At 50.1% G+C, this 20,301-nt stretch overlaps 7 protein-coding genes across 7 annotated transcripts; 4 read left to right on the plus strand and 3 right to left on the minus strand.

Moving 5' to 3' along the window:
* The first annotated feature begins 592 nt into the window (after positions 1-592).
* BJX68DRAFT_85663 (ATP-binding protein) lies at positions 593-2,854 on the plus strand. Its single transcript, XM_071049884.1, has 5 exons — positions 593-974; positions 1,025-1,390; positions 1,453-1,682; positions 1,733-2,073; positions 2,125-2,854. Exons 1-5 carry the CDS (start codon positions 706-708, stop codon positions 2,563-2,565), a joined length of 1,647 nt encoding a protein of 548 aa, XP_070905131.1. The 5' UTR covers positions 593-705; the 3' UTR covers positions 2,566-2,854.
* On the plus strand, positions 2,855-4,420 carry BJX68DRAFT_85610 (uncharacterized protein). The gene is made up of 2 exons (XM_071049883.1): positions 2,855-3,443; positions 3,492-4,420. Exons 1-2 carry the CDS (start codon positions 3,143-3,145, stop codon positions 4,235-4,237), a joined length of 1,047 nt encoding a protein of 348 aa, XP_070905132.1. The 5' UTR covers positions 2,855-3,142; the 3' UTR covers positions 4,238-4,420.
* Positions 4,420-5,938, minus strand: BJX68DRAFT_85577 (RTA1 domain-containing protein). Its single transcript, XM_071049881.1, has 3 exons — positions 5,398-5,938; positions 5,252-5,344; positions 4,420-5,192 (listed from the first exon to the last, which is right to left on the minus strand). Exons 1-3 carry the CDS (start codon positions 5,630-5,632, stop codon positions 4,603-4,605), a joined length of 918 nt encoding a protein of 305 aa, XP_070905133.1. The 5' UTR covers positions 5,633-5,938; the 3' UTR covers positions 4,420-4,602.
* A 445-nt stretch (positions 5,939-6,383) lies between these two features.
* On the minus strand, positions 6,384-9,717 carry BJX68DRAFT_225297 (putative phosphoketolase). The gene is made up of 8 exons (XM_071038364.1): positions 9,385-9,717; positions 9,261-9,335; positions 8,979-9,213; positions 8,778-8,930; positions 8,422-8,731; positions 7,753-8,370; positions 6,560-7,706; positions 6,384-6,505 (listed from the first exon to the last, which is right to left on the minus strand). Exons 1-7 carry the CDS (start codon positions 9,545-9,547, stop codon positions 6,840-6,842), a joined length of 2,421 nt encoding a protein of 806 aa, XP_070905134.1. The 5' UTR covers positions 9,548-9,717; the 3' UTR covers positions 6,384-6,505; positions 6,560-6,839.
* Positions 9,718-9,728: 11 nt separating this feature from the next.
* Positions 9,729-11,530, plus strand: BJX68DRAFT_225306 (putative acetate kinase). Its single transcript, XM_071038365.1, has 6 exons — positions 9,729-10,256; positions 10,303-10,617; positions 10,695-10,757; positions 10,833-10,905; positions 10,957-11,334; positions 11,398-11,530. Exons 1-6 carry the CDS (start codon positions 9,874-9,876, stop codon positions 11,431-11,433), a joined length of 1,248 nt encoding a protein of 415 aa, XP_070905135.1. The 5' UTR covers positions 9,729-9,873; the 3' UTR covers positions 11,434-11,530.
* Positions 11,531-13,490: 1,960 nt separating this feature from the next.
* On the minus strand, positions 13,491-14,922 carry BJX68DRAFT_225310 (uncharacterized protein). Its single transcript, XM_071038367.1, has one exon. It carries the CDS (start codon positions 14,183-14,185, stop codon positions 13,799-13,801), a length of 387 nt encoding a protein of 128 aa, XP_070905136.1. The 5' UTR covers positions 14,186-14,922; the 3' UTR covers positions 13,491-13,798.
* Positions 14,912-15,956, plus strand: BJX68DRAFT_225311 (uncharacterized protein). The gene has a single exon (XM_071038368.1). It carries the CDS (start codon positions 15,630-15,632, stop codon positions 15,867-15,869), a length of 240 nt encoding a protein of 79 aa, XP_070905137.1. The 5' UTR covers positions 14,912-15,629; the 3' UTR covers positions 15,870-15,956.
* Positions 15,957-20,301: the final 4,345 nt, after the last annotated feature.

The raw sequence follows: 20,301 nt of genomic DNA on the forward strand, positions 1-20,301 counted from the left end.
ATACTCCAGGAGATTATCATACAACCGTCCTAAGACAAGCAAGCCATGATGGATTGTGCTAGCTGAGCTGTCATGCCCGATAAGGCAGCCTGCTCCGCTCAGACAACGAACAGCTCATCCTATCTCCTTCTCAGCTACAAGTGTCAGTCAGGGCAGAGATAATACTGAGTAAGTAGAATTTGATGCAAGATCTAGAGGTCTGGGAGAAGAGAATATCGACTCTCGCCACAATTACCAGCCTCAGCTCACACAAGCCTGCCGCCAGTTCGTCGCCAAGAGGGCCGATCTGCAGTCGGACTCCATCGATCGGAGGCGCAGCACTTTGCTCCGTCGCTTTTGGATCCAAGTCGCGACAAAACATCAATCGTCGTCGTCTCGGTTCACCTTTTCTTTGCCTTTTTCTTCTTCTACGCCTTCTTTGTCTCTACTTTTCCTTTTCTCCCCCGCTTCCCACCCACGACACTCGTTATACAAATTAGTGGCTTAATGTTTCTCGGTCAGGTACCGACTGAATTCTGAAGTTCGCACCCCTTAAACTTTGTACCGTTGGCCATCTTATACCCAACTGTCAAAACTTCAGCTTCAGCTCAGCCGTACACCGCCATTCCTTCTTATATTCATTACTCTCGCTGATTCCGCCTTCGCCGTGTTCTAATTTATTTATTTATTTATTTATTTTTATTTTTTTTGCTTAACAATACCATCATGTTTTATCGCAATATTCCTCGACTCTTTGCCTCAACAGCCCGAACAAGGCCATGGCAGGTATCGAGGCGGCCGGGCAGAATGTTTGCCATGTACTCAGGACGAAGTTTTTCGCAAAGTTCCATCCCATCGGGACCAGATCCTCTGGATCAACAAAACCAGGACGACGACAGAGGCCGGGGCAATGACCAGGACCCTAATCTCAAATCGACGATTCTGAAAATGCTTGAGTCAGCGGCGACAACTTTTGCGTCAATTGCTGTCCTAGGGTAGGCCTACCGCTGTCATTATCGATGGTGCTCGCTGACAGCGCATGTAGCATTGCTGGGTTTTCATACCACAAGTATTACAAATATCTCATCCTACAAAAGATGGAAAACGCCTTTGAACCAGGTGATCCGGCGCTTGAGGTTGCAGGGGTGGAGACAGGGAAGCATCAGTACCACCACGACGAGCACTGGTTTGTTAGAGATGAGCAGCCAAGGATTGATAAAATCATATCTGGTGACATTCCAGGCCACTACTTCTTGCTCATTGGCGAGAAAGGCACTGGAAAAACCTCAATGTTGCTTGAAGCCATGCGCAAGATCAATGGTGATGGATGCGCGCTGTTCGAGGCTCACGGCGACCAGGAGATTTTCCGAATCCGACTAGGGAAAGCGCTGGATTTTGAGTTTCATGAAGAGTAAGCCTTGATTTGTTAATTTTCCGAAACCCTATACTAACGTTAATTAGTTATATTGGTAGCCTGTTCAGTATCAAAGGCCCCAGGGATACTACGGCTCTCTTGGATATAGAGCGTGCATTCAACAAACTGGAAAAGGTTGCGATGAAGAGGAGGTGCAAGGGCAAGGCACCGCTTGTTTTGATTATAAACAGCACTCACTTGGTGAGAGATGACTCTGAAGGCCAAGACCTTCTCGAGATGATCCAACAGCGCGCGGAGCAATGGGCAGCCAGTAATCTCGTAACGACAGGTACGCTTATCTCTTCCTCATGTGTTTTTCGGACACTAATCGCTCCACAGTGTTTAACAGTGATGACTACTGGGTTTATGAGAGGCTGAAGCGCTATGCAACAAGAATGGAGACCATCCCAATTGCCGACCTCCCCAAAGGGCAGGCAATAGCTGCTTTGAAGAAATACCGCAAGGACTATCTCGGTGAGCAGTTGTCGGACGAGATTCTCGAGGAAGTATATAACAAGGTTGGGGGCCGACTATCCTACCTCAGTCGGGTCGCAAAGTCTCCAGATGTGATGAAGCTGTGCAACAGTATATGCGAAGCTGAAAAGACCTGGTTCCTAAACAAATGCTGGATCCTGGGTGAAGAGATGGATGACGACGTCATGGACCAGCAGAAGTATTCTGTAAGTGCCCACCTGTTCCTCAAATTTATCTTGTTCTCTAATGAGAAATAGTCGGCCGCCATGGTGATGGCCAGAGCTTTGGTGGAGAAAGAAAAGACGATGGAGAAAATTTATGACCCTGAACGTGGCCATATACTTCCCGAGATATCCCTTCACGAAGCACGACAGATTATGACGCGCGCCGACTTTATTCAGAGTTATGATCACGAGAATCTATTTACCATTGACTCTAGGGCTATGGTCCGAGCCGACTCTGTGCCCATGCAAAATGCCTTTCGCCAGATTTGCTCTCAGCCTGGGTTTGACGAGCATCTGGAAAGCACACTGGAGCGTATCAGTGCTATTGAGAGCTTGGGCCGCACACGAGAGCTTACGATCAAGGATCTCTGGGATAAAGGAAAGTATCAGGTCGCGATGAGGGACACTAGGGGACGCGAGCAGGGAACCATTGAATTCTTCACCAAACCGACGGAGAAAGAGGATGATGATTGAGGCCTCGCGAGGGGGATGTTTATGACTTGTTCTTCTATTAGCTCGTGGCATGTTTTGTTTCATATGCCCCTGTCTCTGTAACATATTTTTGCGCTGATGATATACCAGTCCCAATGACACTTGCACCTCTTATCCGCGTCAGACATCTCCGCGACATATTGGGCAAGGCCCCCAGAGAGCCCTGGAAAGCTTGATTGTAAGCTGAAGGTAACGCGTCTATACCGGCATATTGGGCGGTCAGAGACTCAGAGGAGTGAACATATGGCAGTCTACTAGTACATTCTCGAATGAGAGGCTTGAGTATAGGAGTTCAGGTGGTTTGTCGTTCAGAGCCACATGAAAGCCTATACCATGGATGCGCATTCTCGATCCTTGATCTTGATCTGTTCTTGGTTTGCTCTTGCCGTATGACGTTTTGCATCGTGACATCATCACATGCTCACCGCCTGCTATAAACCCCCTCCATCCCAGTTCCAAAGCAAGAGCTGCAATCTTTTTCCTAATCTCCGCAATTCCGATTCTCAACGTTCTATTATTGCCTATATAGGTGCTGTGTCTACATTGCGTACCCAGAGATATGGCGCCCCGTAAGAAAGATGTCGTTGCGACTACAACCCCTCCGAAGACGTACGCTGAAGTCGCAAAAGAGCAGCCTCCTCGCAAGACATTGGTGGAGCAGATTCCATCGCCTGCACGTTTGATTCTCGCAGTTCTCGCTAGCCTAGCGCTTAGCTCTACCCTATTTACTCTCACGTCCCAAGTCACTCTAGGCGAGTTGGGACGTGTCAGCAAGCACCTCGAAGAATGGTGGGAAGTGGGCGGACTGATGGCATGGAAGGCCGTCGAGATTGGACTGGCGTGGATACTGGGATTTGATGGTATGTCACCATGAAGCTATGCCGTTATAGTAGAACTGACACAGCCAGGGCGCGACGTTCTTTCCTTCTCCTTTCTCATCCATTTACCCACCTACGCCCTCCTCTCGTCGTTCTATGGCCTTCGCCCAACCACGATCCTCACTTCTTACGTGATTGTGCTCCTTTCCACCGCTGCCCCATTTGCGCTTCTCCGCAAGCCAACTCTGGTGCACAATCTCTCACTTGCGCCGCCGGCCGCCGTCCCCAACAAGGGCATCCTTCAAGACTGGGGCATCACAGTGTACACAACCATACTCGCAACGGCCATCTATACAGTCACAGTATACCTCAGCTACGAGACTTGGCTCCCCGCACAGCTAGTTGTTTATTTTGAACGAATCCCCAACATCACGAGGGTCCATGCCGGCCCAGCCGGCTTGCCTATGCTATTCCTCTCCCTTCTTCCAGCTGGCTGGGCTGCGAGGGATTTCCTGTTTGCTAGCTCAGCAGGCACGCCACCAGCGCCTGGCAGCGACTTAGAAAAGGGCAAGTCCGTGACGTCCAAACATGGAGAGTACCTTGCCTGCGCCATATACAGGAAGACCTGGGGAGCGTTGTCAGAACGGACCAGGGTTTTGATCTCTCGGACAGCGGTGCTCACCAGTGTACTATTGGCAAATACAGTTATTCAAGTCGCCGGGACCGTCCAGGGAGCTAGTTTTGAAGGAGCTTCCGCGTGGGGTCTGGTCTGGGCGCTGGCAACCTCCATCACGGGTTTGACGTACGGTTGGGTCGAGGCTGTTGATGGACTTTGATTCACCTTTGCTCTTATGTTTTTACGATCGCTCTCACTGTTACTAAATGTATGCGGCTGGCGAAGTGGATAGGGACTTTAGCCTGGAGTTTAGGGCTCTTTTCTTCGTTGCCGACTTTGTATTACTTTCACTTTTCGGGATGAGTTTGAAGTTCTCAAACACCTTTACTGTCAGTTTGCAGGTATATCAATTCTATGTGTTCAACGCAGTATATAGTAATTCAGGCACGCAAATCCATCTTATGTTACCTGCGCCCTAAACCCAGAACTTGAAATCATGGTATATCAACGCAGAAAAAGTGGAGCGCAGCCTTCCGTAGACGCATAAAGCAAGAGAAATATAATGTATAGAGATGAAAAAAATCCTTAACGAAGTTCAGTCGACGAGCCCTCCTCAACCTCGGTCTTCGCACGGAAAGTCTTTTCCGCACCAGGCAACAGCCAGCCGGGGTGAAAGATATTGAAGACTGCAACAGCGAGGACCATCATTGCGCCGTCAAGCGCGTAGAAAAATCGCTCTGTCGTGATGAGATATCCGTCCCACCCTTCCAGCAGCTCAATGGTACGGTAGATACTTCGGATGTAGATGCAGATGACGGAGAAGATCATAGCCCCGAGGAGCGGGACGATGGTACCGGTCATGGACTGAAGGAGCTTACGGCGGAGGGTTCGTCGGACGAAGTCAGCGGCGCAGAGGACGAAGATGGTGATGGAGGCCATTTGGAAGACGATGCCTGCGACCATGATGTTTGTTCCGGGAGCGGTGTCACCGTTTTCTTGATCCGATGCGGTGGAGGCCATGGCGCCGCCGATGGCTTGAACGACGAGGGAGACAATGTCGCACGTAACGAATATCCAGAGGTAGACTCGAGGGCTGAGGGCTGAGGATTCACGACCGAGTATTTGGATGAAGCGGCCAAGGAGTATGTATACTCCTGCTGTGTAGAATGTGGGAGCTAGACAGTAACGTTTGGGTTAGTAAAAGTAAGCAGCTTCTGGCATCAAGTAAACTAACCGATAATCAAGGTTGTAATCTGCATGAGGAAAGCGTTGCCATTGTAGGGGCACTCGGCAGACCAGGTTCGCCCAGCCCAGCCCAGGACTTCAGCTGTTGTGATGTCAGCAGATGTTGGAAATCCTATAGATTTGTGGATTTTTTACTAAGACTTCCAACCCAAAACACGGCCATCCACCAGGTCCTCTTCCAGACCATCTGTGCAATGTGGCCGATCATGGTGAGGGCGAACAAGACGAGAAAGACGACACCAGCTGCGAGGGAGGGGTTGTAGCCGTATGGACTGTCGAACCCCTCGATGGGAGCATGGCAACCACTTCGTAACCGTTCCTGGACCTCAAAGGGGACTGTGCCGTTGACGAGTATTGTAGTGTCTGACATTCTGACGCGGGATGCCGTATAGATAGGTTCTCCGGAGGCGAGGATAATTGGATTTCAGGCTGTGATGTCAGAAGGAGCTTATAGAAAAGGGCAAAAGAAATGCTGAGCAAGAGATCTAGATATATAGCAAAAGAATGACAGCTCTGTTTATTGTTTAGGCAGAAAGTTTTGGTGAAAAGAGCGGCTGAGTGTAAGAACTGTGATATCAGGTTCGAAGGAGGCTTAGAACTGTAAACCGTGGGTTCCACAGTCCAAGGACCGCAACCTGTCGCAGAATAGTGCCATTTCTGTTGCGATCAAAAATCTTCCACCCACTTCCAGCCAGTATATGCGAGTCGGGAGGCGGATAGATTGGGCGCCGTGCAAAGCCAGGCTTCGGCGAATGGCGGAGAGGCTCCGTCCACAAGGCCTCTGTGATTTGCTCCCAAAGCGCCGACGTTCTTCGGCCCGGTCGCGTGTTATTCGGCAGTGCCTCGCCTGAGTGGGCTTCGAACCTTGGCTCCAGCAGTTTCGCAAGCTTCTATTGAAAAGAGTTTAGCTGCTGATGAAAATTGGCCCGAGCAGTCGGCGAGATAATCGCTCCGCCCAGAAAGGCTTGTGTGCTAGAACTCCATGATGTCGATGTCATTGGTGCGTTGGATCAAACTGTTTCGGTCAGCATCTTGCTTTGCTTGAAGGATTCTCTCAGTGTTGTCAAACCACGCATAGGAAGGATCAAGACCACGAGTCTCACCGCTCAAGGCGTCCTAACCTGATGAATTTTGTTCAAAAGCGCTGGTATAGCCCCTGTGAAACACATATCGTCCAGGGTGCAAGTCCAAAATTTCGGCGTCAAGGTCAAAAGGATAACACCCATAGCGAATTCAATACGAAGTGAGTCAGAGATTCGGGGGGGGAACCGAAGTCCATCTCTCACCCCTGACACAGCCACGGTCGTGGAGCAAAGTAATTGATGACTGCAGGTGAGGTTGAGGCTTTCAGCCCTGCGCGTCTTGCAACTGCAACTATGGCTCTGGTGAGATTACACGCTTATGTCAGCGCTTCATCTCTGTGATAAGGATTGAATCGTTTGCATCCTTTTCCTCTCAAAATCGCAACTCTATTCGTTCAGACTGAAATTGGCTAATTAAAGGTACAGGAATGCTCTACATGTGTACTCGAGTCAAATGAGGGCATATCATACGTATCGTCCCGATCTAAAAATGGATTAGCTGATGTAGTTCGGAGCTGAGGAGCGCGCACACTCACCTTTTCGGTTCGCGACGATATACTTTCGTGACTCGGCAATGTCTTTATCAAACTCCGAGATCAATTCTTGCTGTCGGATCTTGACTCGATCGTTCCATTTTGCGCCTCCCATGACAGCCGCCTTGGCAACGTGGTAGCGTGACACCTCGTTTACCAGCATCATGTCAAACGGAGTTGTAGTACTTCCCTCCTCAGCATAGCCATTGATGGTTGCGCGATCAAGACGAGGACGACCAAAGAGGAGACTCTTGAGCTCGCTCACATATCCATGGTAATTGAAATGGATGGGCCTATCCTCGGTGAACAGGTTGTTGAAAGCCTCATCCTTGAGCGCATGAGGGTGGGTTCCTTCGTTCTCAAGCACAAAGAGATCTGTCACGTTCACTACCCGAACTCGAAGCTCTGGGCAACGCTGTCGCAAAAGAGCCGCCGCGGCAACAACCTCAAACGTCACCTCGACGCCGATACCAACCAGCACCACGTCGGGGCGGATCCCGTCTTCGCTGCTGCAGAACTTGAAGATGGAAGCACCCGCTCTGCAGTGGCTTTCTGCCTCTTCGGGACTTAGGTATACCGGTGTCGGTTGTTTTGACCCCACCATGAGGTTGATATAATTGGTCGACTTCAGGCAATGGTGCAGGGTGGTCAAGAATGTGTTGGCGTCTGGCGGCAAGTACACTCTGGCAGCGTAAGGCTTCAGGTTGAGGACTGCGCCAATGAACGAGGGGTTCTGATGGCTGAAGCCATTGTGCTCCTGTCGGGCCCAGGTACTGGTCTCGATATAGTTGATGCTGCTGACATCCCCTCTCCAGGTGGTTTCCTTGGCCTAGGCAGGTTAGCTTGGAGGGGAGTTGGTATGGAGTGGGACGCACCAGCTTTGCAAACTTGGCATATTGGACCATCATTGTGTGGATAATGCCCAAGAAACTCTCGTACGAGGGAAATATGCCCACTCGCCCCGTCAATGTATACCCTTGCAAAAAGCCCTGGCACAGATGTTCGCTCAAGACCTCAATTACTCGCCCGCCCTTTGCGTTGGAGAATTCGTCCCACTGGAAATTCCTGCCGGTGTGCTGCAACGCGTCGCTCAATTTATTGCTCTCCAGCTCGTCGGGGGAGAACAGCCGGACGGAATGCTTGTTTTGGACAAAGACTTGATCGATGAATTTCCCGATCGCCTTCATCGCACTGAACTGGTCTCCCTTTTGCACGCAGAACTGTCTCCAGTCTGGAAGGTCCGGTGCTATATAGCCCTTATAGACCTCTGGACGCATGCCCAGTTTCTTATCATCTGTGGGGATGGTGAATTTGATCTCATCGATAATGTCGCCGGCGCCTGTAAACAGTTCTTCGGGCTTGTATGAAGACAGCCACTTTTGCAGAGCCTGCCGTTCCTCGTCGTCATTTTTCGCATTGGGAAGAGGGACTTGGTGTGAATGGAATGACCCTTCAATGAATTGGCCATGGAGCTCTTTGGGGCCAGACCAACCCTATTCAACGTGTCAATTACAAGCCACCACGAACGGGATGAAAACTCTGACCTTTGGCGTCCGTAGGATGATCATGGGCCACCTGGGCTTGAATATCGGCTTCCCGGAGCGCGCCGCCTTTTGGATCTTGTGGATTTCCTTGATTGCCCAGGAAAACGCGCTGTGCATATCATTGTCAATATCGTCAATGTCCTCCACAATGCGCACCTGGTAGCCGTAGCCTGTAAATAGGCAAACGAGTTCCTTGTTGTCCATGCAGCCGAAGATGGTTCGCTCACTAATCTTGAAGCCGTTCAAATGCAGTATCGGAAGTACCGCACCTGACTCGGCGGGGTCGAGATATTTGATGGCATGCCATGACCTATGCTGTTAGCACGGGTTCATCTTTGCGGTTGCCTCGTACTCACGTGGCTGTAGGCCCTGATTCAGCTTCTCCATCTCCTACCACACAGGTCACAATCAGGTCAGGATGGTCCATCACCGCGCCAAAGGAGACGGAGAGGGCATAGCCCAGCTCTCCTCCTTCGTGGATAGCACCAGGGGTTTCAGCATTGATGTGGCTAAGCTCATCAGCAGGACTCCTTTGCAAAAAGAAAAGCTAGGTTTACCTTGGCAATCCAGCACTCGTGCTAAAGGTCGATATGAGGTTGTGCAGACCATCCTTATCCTTGGAGTATTCCGGGTAGAACTTGCCCAGCGAACCCTCCAGCCATAGTGATGCCAGCAGTGCTGGTGCTCCGTGGCCTGGGCCGACGACATATAGCATGTCTAGGTTCTTTTGCTTGATGAGGTAATTGAGGTGAGAGTAGACGAGGATCAGGCCAGGGCATGTTCCCCAGTGCCCTAAGAGTATTAGTAGAGTGCCACGGCTCGATGTAATCTGAGCTTACCCAAAAGTCGAGGCTTAATATCCTCCACCTTGATATCCCGTTTTAGCAAGACATTATCTTGAAGGAAGATCATGGCTATTATATATTAGCAGGCGCAACTACCCAAGATCAAAACACAACTCACCGGCAGCAACATAGCAAGCCGCCCGTCGGTACTTTGACAAGGCACTACTAGCCCCATGGTCTAGATTCGTCTTTTCGAACTTAACAAGCAGCTGGTCGACTAGATCGGGGAGATGGGACGGCTTGGGCGCCGGATTTGGACGGTCAATGACCTCTCCAGGCATGATGAATGGACTGAGTTGATGATTGACTATTCAGAGAAGAAATGAAGCAGTCTATTTTCGGTCTTTTAGTTTTTTTTTACTGTGTCTTTTATCGGTTCCTGGAAAGCTGACTGGCGACTTGTGGAATATGATGCTGCGGTAAACTCGGAATTGAAAGCACTACGTCACCATGACAGACTGACATCACCTAACAACACATCTACCCTGCACTGCACCGGTAGAACGTCAAGAATCAGAAGTGTGGAAAAACGGTATTTCAAATATACTTGATTCACCTATCGTCCTGGGTAAAGTGTTTGTAGTCTAACCACCTTTTATCACCCAAAATGACGCGCAAGTCGATTCTCTCCGTGAATGCTGGTAGTTCATCCGTCAAAATCACATTCTACACATACGAGAAAACACCACAGGTTATTGCCAGTGCCCAGGTCTCTGGCATCACCGCGCCGCCGGCAAAGTTCAAGTATACGCTAGGCGATAAGAAGCGAGAGGAGGAGGAGCTCAAGGAGCCTGTCAACAACCCTCAGGATGCATTCAAGCTACTCCTCGAGCGATGCTTCAATGATTCCGACCTTTCAGATATTGCGAGTAGCGATGACCTGGTATACATCTGTCATCGCATCGTCCATGGTGGAGAGTTTGAGTCCTCGGCGGTGATCAACAACGAGACGTATCATCAGCTAGAACAGCTTGAGGATCTGGCTCCTCTGTAGGTTTCCGTTCTCTAACTGGATCTTCAGCTCTAACGGGATCAGGCACAACTTTTCCGCCCTGGAAATTGTCCGGCTCTGCAAAAAAGAACTGCCCAATGTCCAGAGCGTTACCTTCTTCGACACCTCTTTTCACAAGACGCTGCCTCCTTATGTGACAACGTATCCTATTGACCAGGAGACGGCCAAGTCAAACAAGCTCAGGAAGTATGGCTTCCATGGAATCAGCTATTCGTTCATTCTGCGCTCTGTGGCAGAGCACATGAACAAGCCGATCGACCAGACCAATCTGATCGCGCTGCATATTGGCAGTGGCGCCTCAATGTGTGCGATCAAAGACGGAAAATCCATAGATACCTCGTAGGAAGATCCACCCCTTGCTCCCTGCGATCGGGGAGAAAGTCCGATAGCCTTTACTAACCTTTTCCCTCTTCCAGAATGGGATTGACGCCCCTGGCTGGGTTACCTGGTGCCACACGCAGCGGTGATATCGACCCATCGTGAGTGCTTCCAAGCTGGACTTTTCTGTGCACCGCCTCCTTGCCTGCGAAGTGGCTAATTCCCGGTTTCTTCAGGCTCGTGTTCCACTATACCAGTGAGGCGGGGAAGCTCAGCCCTGCTAGTACCAAGGAAATGCATATCAGCACTGTAAGTTCTGGGTCGCACCTTGGAGGAAGACTAGGGCTGACAAAGGCATAGGCAGAAGAAATCCTGAACAAGAAATCAGGCTGGAAGGTCCTCACAGGCACCACAGACTTTTCACAAATTGCCGTGAGGGAGCCCCCGACCCCCCAACATAAGCTTGCATTTGACATTTTCGTCGACCGTATTGTGGGTTTCGTTGGTAATTACTTTGTCAAGTTAGACGGGCAGGTTGATGCTCTTGTCTTTGCTGGCGGTATCGGTGAAAAGAGCGCGCTGCTTAGACAGGTGGTTGTTGAGAAGATTCGCAGCCTTGGATTTGGTATTGATGGCTCAGCAAACGACAAGGGGCCGAGCGAAAGCGAGACGGTGGTGGATATCACAAAAAAGTCTGAAGGTGTAAAGCGAGTATTGATCTGCCAGACAGATGAGCAGGTGAGGATCCCTTACGTTCCTAAGTAATCTTGAGCCAGTTGCTGACGGTATTATCCCTTGCAGTTTGAGATGGCGTATAATTGCGTCCAGTCGCATTGAATCAGAGGAGAAATGCTCAGGCATACCTGACACTAGATTCAAGATACCTATGTGTTGCGAATTGATAGAAATTCCCAAGATATACTTGCCGTTTTGACTCATGTAGCCCGGCCTTAGACCTGAAGGCTGGAAAGCCTCAATGTGTCAACATAAATGAAGGCATATCACTCGCCATCCGTAAATATATCTCCAACACTGGCAAAACACGGATAAGCGAACGCTACCCATTCGTGTCTACGCGTACGAAGTACATTGAGGCATGTCCGACCAATTTACCTGTTCAACCAAATAACTTTTATTTCGCCGCAGAGAATCTCGACGGTCTCAAGAAAAAAAGGAGGGAAAGGGCCGCTCGAAATCGTACTTTTGTGAAATAACCCATCGCCCTATCCTCATCGCCAGCCGCAAGCTCCTAAACGCCCTGGAATGCAATGCGGATCCCGAAAACCCGCCGCGTCTCCTAAACCTCCGTCCTGATCGACAGAGTATCGACTCTGCACACGTACCACAGGCAAATACTCCGGAGGAGGTTTACCAACTGGATTATGGATGGGTACGTTGTTCCCGTATATTCCGTAGGGATTGACCCAGAGCTGGTTTGCCACCGCGCCACTTGCGCTTTCATCTCCCGTATCGAGTAATGAGTGGTGAGGCCTGAAACTGTTTGAACATGACAACCCAAATATCTCGAAAGCTGAGAATTGAGATGTTTGGTGGCAAGCTGCGGAGTTCCGCGAATGGTCCAATTTGCAGTTGCGAGAGGGAAAGTTCAGGCGGGCCGAAGCGACCGCAGGTTGAAAACTCGGTACGTTTTGGTTCTGAGGTAAATAGTACCATAGCCCATACTCCGTACTTTCAGGTCTTCAGAAACTATCTCGGGCTAGGAAGGAAATGGAGCGCAGAGCGAGCCAATAGGACGATTGCAGGACCCGGAGGATCAGGGGTATCTGCACGATTATCGCAAGTTACCTGAATCGCGGGACCGGCTAACGAGCTTTATTTTCCAGGCTCCAGTTGGCGTCTCTGATTATTTTCCTTTCAGGGTAAAATCGAGAGTCGCCGTCTTAACTGTACAGAGTATGTGCTCGCCGGAGATGGTCAATTGGATGAGTGTTTGCCTGCTCTATTGATAACGAATCCACTTGACGTTTTGCGCTAACGGGACATTCACGGAAGCACCTTGGAAATGTGTTCAAGACCCCAAGTGTTTGCTTTTCCCCTCATTTCATTGTTCGTGCGCCAGCAAAATTCAATCAAACATCAAGCTCAAATGGCATACACTCGCTCAATTCGCACTGGTATTACCTCTCAAGGCTACTGGGAGTGAGATGGGATCGTCTCTGGTCAAAGGGGCTGTGCGGCTGGGCTGATGGTCGCCTTCTGCGAGTGTTCTAGAAGCTCGTACTCTGGGTACGGGTACGGCCCACAGGGAATGAGCACAGTAATATCCCGGTGACACTCAGTGACACAATGGCTGAAGTGAAGAACTCTTGTGGTGCTGGTGCAACTCGCGCAATACAGCCCGAGATCCAATTCATTCGACCGAATCGAAGGCAGACAGTACTAGGGGGTTTGGGCTTTGAATCGATGCTCAAGATCAGGAGCTGAAGCCTCTCGTCAGTGGAAAGTGTCGCTCACCCAAAGGCCAAACAGGAAAAATGGCGCAGGAAATAAAATCCGAGAGGGAGTCTGCCGTTTCTCTGACGCCTCAACCGCCAGATCTCAAAGATTGACACCGCAGCTGCGTCGCTAGACACTCAAGAACGAATCCCGGAATTCGGAGTGTATGGTGCGGCTAATTCGGATAAGTCAAAAGCCTGCAGTGGTCCCGGGAGGTATTTCGGATAGTTGCGTGGGAGACAGCATCTTGCTTTTTTCTCTGATGGGCGGGTTTGCTGATAGGTAGATGAGGAGGAAGGAACCAGAGACTCGGAGAATGGCACTTTGTCTTCGAGTTACTTTTCCCCTGAAAAATTTCAGACAGATAGCCAAACACTCGTGACTTTTTTGAAACACAGAAAAGGAGGAAGGCTTCAGGCATTGACGTGGACGATATTATTCAGGTTCAGCAAGGATGGGTCTTGATCTGACTGTTCGCTTGTGCCAGCTGTCAGCGTGATAAAACCTGAAACTCACTTGAGCACTCTTCACAAGTTCACAGGCAGACTTGTTGCAAACCCCACAAAACATGATATTACTAGACCATGGGGTTCGGGAGTACAGAAACAGAGATCCAGAGCCTACTAGTTCGGATTAAACCTTGGAAGTAATCTCATCTGTATACAAAACGAGACAAGATTGGTTGATATGACAGGTGCTTCTTGCAGGCACGTGACGATATTCAAGGTACACGTTATATACTTTGTCATTTGTGACATATCCAAGCAGCAAAATCATGAACCAGGTTTCTCTCAAGGCTCAGACCAGCCACTTTCCCACCCCCCCTGCTTGAATTGCATGTCTCATCCCCAATAATCCTGCAAGGCTGGTGCCAATTCCTAACGCAGCCGCGATCAGACCCCTTCGCTTCTTCAGCCTCCCGCTTGGTTCCCTGACGGATCGGTCGATCCCCTCTGCTTGAAATCTGCACCCTGCATGCAAGCCAGTCATACATGCGCCTAAGCGCATCGTCCCTAGCACAAGGGCTCAAGCAAGTGCCGCTCCTAAGCGCTAGCTCAAAGAGTGCGAACATCACCAGGGGTGGATTTGTGCCCGAGCTCTTGCGGAACAGCGACCAGAACCCTGTCGCCATGCGAGACCCAGGCGCGAGATCTGTCGCGCACAGTGATAGTCTCAGCCCTTGAAGCTTCCAGGGACAAAGAGTGAAAGACAGCCCCGGCTTGGAATCAATGCAAACAGCCGATATCAAATTGCCGCCAAGCGAGTCATGTTTTCAGAATAATGAGGGAAAAGTACTGAAGCAGGAGCTGTCTCGAACCAGGTTGAAAGTTTCGGATACTGTAAATGATCCATTCGAACTGGCCGCTATCTTGTCCATAAGCTCCGAGTTATAGGTTGCCGTTCTTTCTACTCTCTTCGACTATTGACAGCTATCATTTTGGATATGCTTTGTCGCAGGTGACTTGAACTGTCCTGCTCTCTCTTCTCAAAGGAAAGGATATACATACCCTGTGGGCAATCATTTGTTTGTCGAAAAGTACGGACCAGAGACCCATTGATTCATGCATTGCGCTGATAAGCACGAATCGGAGCACTTGTAGACCCTCCCGAGGTCCAGAGATGATGATCTTCTTCTCAATCGACAATTGCATAAAAAGAGGGCGATCTGCCTCCAGGCTACAGTCCGCTAGTCTTGGAATGGCGGAAGTGGGCCTCACGGAATCGTCTCCCTGCCAACCTCCTAGGTCGCCAGAATTATTTGGGCCCAACGGTTCCTGGACCTGGAACGCCGTTCTTTTATTTCTAGTGCTATTCTAGCTGTATTGGTAACCGGATGGTTCTCCGTTGTTCCGCCAAATTCAAGTCCGGTTTTTCAAAGACGGACGCTTTACCCCAAAATGTACTGGCACGGTTTCATCCCATCGATGAGGGAATTGGCGCGAAATCATTGGTACGTTGAAGGCATCGGAACGGTTGTGGAGAAGGCGAATCCTTTTCAATATGTGATGGCTTAACTTCCAAGTTGAGGATGAAGCTGATGTGGAAATCATCAACGGTCCGCACTGGTGAACCATAGTACGAAATCCAGGCCCGCGTGGGCTCACTCAGATCCAGAATAATTCTGGAAGCTGGATACCCGCTGGGCTGCAGCTGGCTCGCGGGGATCGACTTCTCGAGCGCCCAACTAGGCAATGCTTGCTGCACCTAGTTGAATTAATGCAGAGGCCAATGCAGGAACAAATGCGAAGCCGGTAGTGGTGAGTATATACCGAAGTACTCCAAACTTCTAAACAGCTCGTCGGGATTTAATTCCTGGATGGAGTGAAAAGTCCATGGTTCGGGCGAATGAGGGAAGGGCCACGTCGCCCAGTCGAATCTCAGTCGATGGAAAAACTCCTCGCACTACATCCGGATGCAGGCTGGCTAAGAATTAATAATTTCGGGGTGTGACTTCAACGGTAACCTCGCATGATCCCGCCCAGAGAACCCCAACCCCAGAGTCATTGTTATGACCATGGGGTTTACGAGTCGCACAACATTGGCACAATCATTGCTATTGAGTGCCGAAGGTTCGTATGCAGGTGCTCCTGGATGAAACAAGCGGTCACCCAGCCAATCCGAAAAGCACTCAGTCATTGAGAGCGCGAAAAACACGAGGCGAGGACAAAAAAAGCCTGGAACTCCCGAGACATGTGCTTCTAGCCGACAGTCGCAGGAACCGAAGATGGACCGCGGGCCCGCTGCCCGCGTGGCTCTTGCTAGGATCGAGCTGGGGACCTCATCCTGTGTCACGGTTGGTGGCCATTAGGCTTTGACGGTTTGCTCCGTCCCGTCGGAATGAAGCTGAAGGAACGGAGTAAGGCGAGACGGAAGGAAGAGCTGCTAGCACCTGCGATTTAACAAAATATTCCGTACTCCGACATCAAGCAGAGAGCGAGATGGGAGGATGAAAGCATAAAGTTTCCCACAAGGTGCAGAAGGTATCCGCAATCCATCGGCCCTGGGACGGCGGAAAAGAGGCTTGCCAAATGGCAGGCAGGCTGAGAGCCCACTGCGGGGGGAAAAGCCGGTAGGGAAAGACGCTAGAATCAGCGAAGAAGCATCGCTGCTCTGGTGTGATACAGAAAGCGGCGTACGTAAGTTGTAACGGGGGGAAGCGGAAAGCGGTGGATAACCCCCCGTCCTAAACCTTCCAAATAGGTATGATCTTACAAGGGCCCCTTTTGGCCCATGCGAATTTCTCTCTCATGACCGTCGAAAGAAAAACAAATCACATAGGAAACAAAGCAAAGGGACGATGCGAAAAAGTGGGAAAATCACAGAAACCTTATCTGTGATCTCAGCAATGTTTTCTTTTTTCTTGCGCTGGCTGTACTTTTCAGCGAATGATGAATTGATGTATACCAATGACCAGTCTGACGGAAAGTGACAGAAACCTGCCCGTCTGACATGAGTCAAATCTAGGAAAATTTCCACCAGACCGGTTGAGAAAGGTGACTTCAAAGAGAGCGATCTGGCGCGCGTAGTCCGCACTAACCCGGGGCTTCCCTCCAAGTCACCCGCGGTGCGTCCCTGCAAACCCCCAATATATGCGCTGCCACTCGGATGATGTCAGTTCATGTATGGCGTTGCATATCCCCAGGGCCGTGGAGTCAGATCATCGAAAGGGCACAATCTGGAAGTCATGTATGGAAGCTTTCCAGGCTGCCGTCTAACTCACATGTGCCATGGGCTTGACCAGGATCGCTGATGTTCCTGCTTGTGAGGCTGCAAGGATTCGAAGGGGCGCCGCCAATAAGAGTTAAGTCCTGAAAATCCAGAGGATGCTTCGGTTTGATCCAGCCGTTTGGTCCGTAAGAAGTTCAAAGAAATGGACGATATAGGGCTCGTTATCCCGGAGAATCATTGCCTGTCCGAGGGCTCTAACTCTACGTCTTTAAAGGGCTCAAAGAGAAAAGCCGAGATGGCCAGAGGCGTCTTTCGATTCTCAGGCTTGTCACCACGCGAGGAATTGATTTAAGCCAGACAAGCCCTAGCGGATCCATTGGAAGGAAGAAATGGAGAATGGAATCACTGGATTCGGATCCATCCGCGGTCGCGTAGGCGGGTTGCGTCCTCCCCAAATGATGACCCTCTCTGGTGTCTGCTGCATCGAACCTGTCTCTCCGGTCCGAGATTTCGGTTCCTAGCTCTGGCGGATTTACCTGATGGGTCCATAGTGGAGAGCTCTAATTGCTTTCCTTTATGTATTTCGTTCTTTTTCCAGATCTGTTTCAGGTTCCAGTTCAGCCTTTTGCAAAGCTGGTGGCTGGACCTGACGCTATGATGAGTGATGACTTGATGTTTCTGACCCCCTGTTGTTGGTTCGCTGAGCACGTATTAATCATCGTCTCGGTTTTATTTTTGGGGAGCAATCAAGGTGCGCCGAGGTCTTCCCGTTAGCTGACTTGAGCGACATTCCCAGCAAACCCTTCTTCACGAGCGCTTTGTAAATTCGATCACAGCCCCGACGGGTAAGTTTGGGCAACCCCTTGGCTGACCGCAGACCCTCAAAAACCACCAGAGCCAACGCTTCGAAGAAACATGATCAACGACGAAGCCGCCTCTGGACAAAGAATCGAGCAAAGGGATATCCGAAGGGATGTGGGTGTGGGTGTGGATGCGGGAAGGTAAAATACCTCCGTTCCCTGAATTGGGGAGGATCAAACGCAGACGTTGGGGATGCCAGTGAGCCCCTAAGCGGCGAAAAGGGAAGAAAGGGGCAAGCCACAAGAGAAACTGGATGGATCGCTGCACCCACAGCTTTCGCGTACCTTCCCATCGGGACGGGAGAGCCGCAGTACGATTTATTTGGCTCGACCTTTTTGTTTGGTCCTCGCTGGGGAAGTTTTAGCTCTGTTCCATGTAATATTCATGACGATTCATATATTTTTTATTATTAGTCCGAATATCCCATTTTTCCTTTTTCTGTCATTTTTTCTTTTTCTCCTTAAACTGTTTCTTGGACCTTTTTTTTCCTTGTGCCTGCCTTTTTTTGTAAGTTTAAGCCTTGCTTTTTTTTTTTCTCTGTCTTTTCTGTTTAATTAGCATTACCTCTAGACCATCCAAATAATCCCTAGGTAGTTATATATCAATGCTGAGATCCCCCTTCGACGTCTAGCTTCTTGAAATTCCTCAACTATCTACTATCCATTCCTTGACGGTGACCTCGCCCTCTCCTTCCTCCGCGTCTCCTCTTCTCGGCCATTCCCTCATCCTCAGGCCCCTCCGTTCCGTGACCTACCTGCCGTCCTCCCTTGAATACTCCCATCTTTGACAACGTTATAATCCTTTCGCCGGACCAGACGGACTGCTTCCGTGGCACTCCTTTCACCCTCCTTGCTGCACCAGGCCTGTCTGCGCTTTTGACTGCGAGACTGCTATAATTACGAACCTTTTGCCGACTCTTATATCGTGAGCTAGGCCACCGACTCTCGGGCACATCGAAACTAGCACCGCAGCACGTCACGCCCGCTTCCAATACAAGACCTCGAATACAGACGGACTGGTCCTGAACCCAAGCGCTGCGCCATTCCCGACTCTTGGTCAAATTCACGGTACTTTGGTGTCACATTCCTGCCCTACCGGCTTGTTCTGCGTCGTCACTGCGTCACCCTACCTTAGATTCGGAGTCGTGCGCATTTTTAAGGATCGGATCTCACCTGCAGCTGCAATATTGCCTGGAATCTTGGATACCTCACTAGTCGACGTATTCGTTCCGCCGTTGAACAAAGACTAGGCCAACAGCCACCGGGTGTCATTGCGTCTTTCTGGAATATTATCCAATTTACTGGAAACCCTATTCCTGGTTATATTTAAAGAGTGAGTCATTCCCCATCTCCAATTGTCAATACGCCTTACTTTACCCTGTCCCACTCGCCTTCCGCTTCAGCCTTCTCATTTTAGAAGCTCTTGAGCTGACAATGGCCCTCCGTGCAGCATCCGCCATGATTCTCCGAGACCTTTCAGCTTGCAACATGGGGAGAGGAGCCTACGACACGACAGGCGTTAAGAAACCTGGCGCACCACCACCGCCGCCGAAATAGACACTTGAGCTTTCGAAGCCTGTGCCAGCCACATGAGACGGCAGTTTCCTCTTTTCTGAGTGGAAATTCGTTTGTGGTTTTGTTCAATGGCGCCATGGCCCCTGAAGTTTGACGTGTCTCCGTTATGAAGTCGATTTTTTTTCTTGTAAGTGGCCCTCGCAGCTTCCGCGGCAGTGCACCCGTTTCAATACTAACTCTGCATTGCAGCTCCCTGTAACACTATGTTCATCATCGGCCGCTATTCGTTTCGCGCTTCAGACACCTTTTAATCCTGCCGTCCTCCAAGTGGAGGCTTGCCTTCGTGACCTTCTCGATCAATACGACCGTACCTTTCGACTATACTACCTATTTTGCGAATAACGTTACCTACTACAACATTTAATCATTCTCATCGACACGAACCAGTTCAGGCCATGATCAATTTGCGACAAAAAGTGCTGTGATATCTTCTGGATGTTTTTCTTCTTTGATGCATGGGTGTTTCTATTTCCTTTGTACCGGCGCTTGGGATAGACAGGAATGGGTTTGTGATTTTGGGATGCATGGGTTGATACCAACAGATTTAGATTTTTGTGGCCTCGCGGCCGGAACTTTGTTTAGTTTGTCGCTATATTTCTTTTTACCCTTAGATTTCCTTTGTTTGCGAGTGTGGTACTTTTGTGGGTGGATGTTCTGTACACTATACATTGGGTACTTGAGAATGATAGCAGATGCTCCGTTGGCAAGCCGTTCCTTTCTTGGTTCATAAATTTGGGCGACAGCGACAAATAACCTTTGGACAACGAGTCTTGGCCTAACATCAACGAGTCACCGCCGACGACATCGACAGTTCTTGATTGTCTACCGGGACTCTCCAGACAAGAGATTCGTTCTGATTCGTCAAAGCCACGTTGAGTCAAGCTAATTGCGCCTTAGGTATCTAGCAAACCCCGGCCGAGATCCAGCGTTCCGTGCTTCTTCTTTTGGGCAGCTATCGCAGCTGCAGAGTCCCATGCCGTGCGAGGCTAGGGTATGTACCCTACTGGACGACGGGCCTATACAAGAGGCTTCCTGTGCTCCCGTTGTCACGTCATACCTCCGGACTGCGCGTTGAGATGTACAGCTATTCGTCCAAAGATACTACAGATGGGGCGGTCGACAATGCTATCATGAGTTGTACCCA

Source organism: Aspergillus pseudodeflectus (genome assembly GCF_044049435.1).
Source record: "Aspergillus pseudodeflectus strain CBS 756.74 chromosome Unknown BJX68scaffold_2, whole genome shotgun sequence".
Classification (NCBI taxonomy): Eukaryota; Fungi; Ascomycota; class Eurotiomycetes; order Eurotiales; family Aspergillaceae; genus Aspergillus; species Aspergillus pseudodeflectus.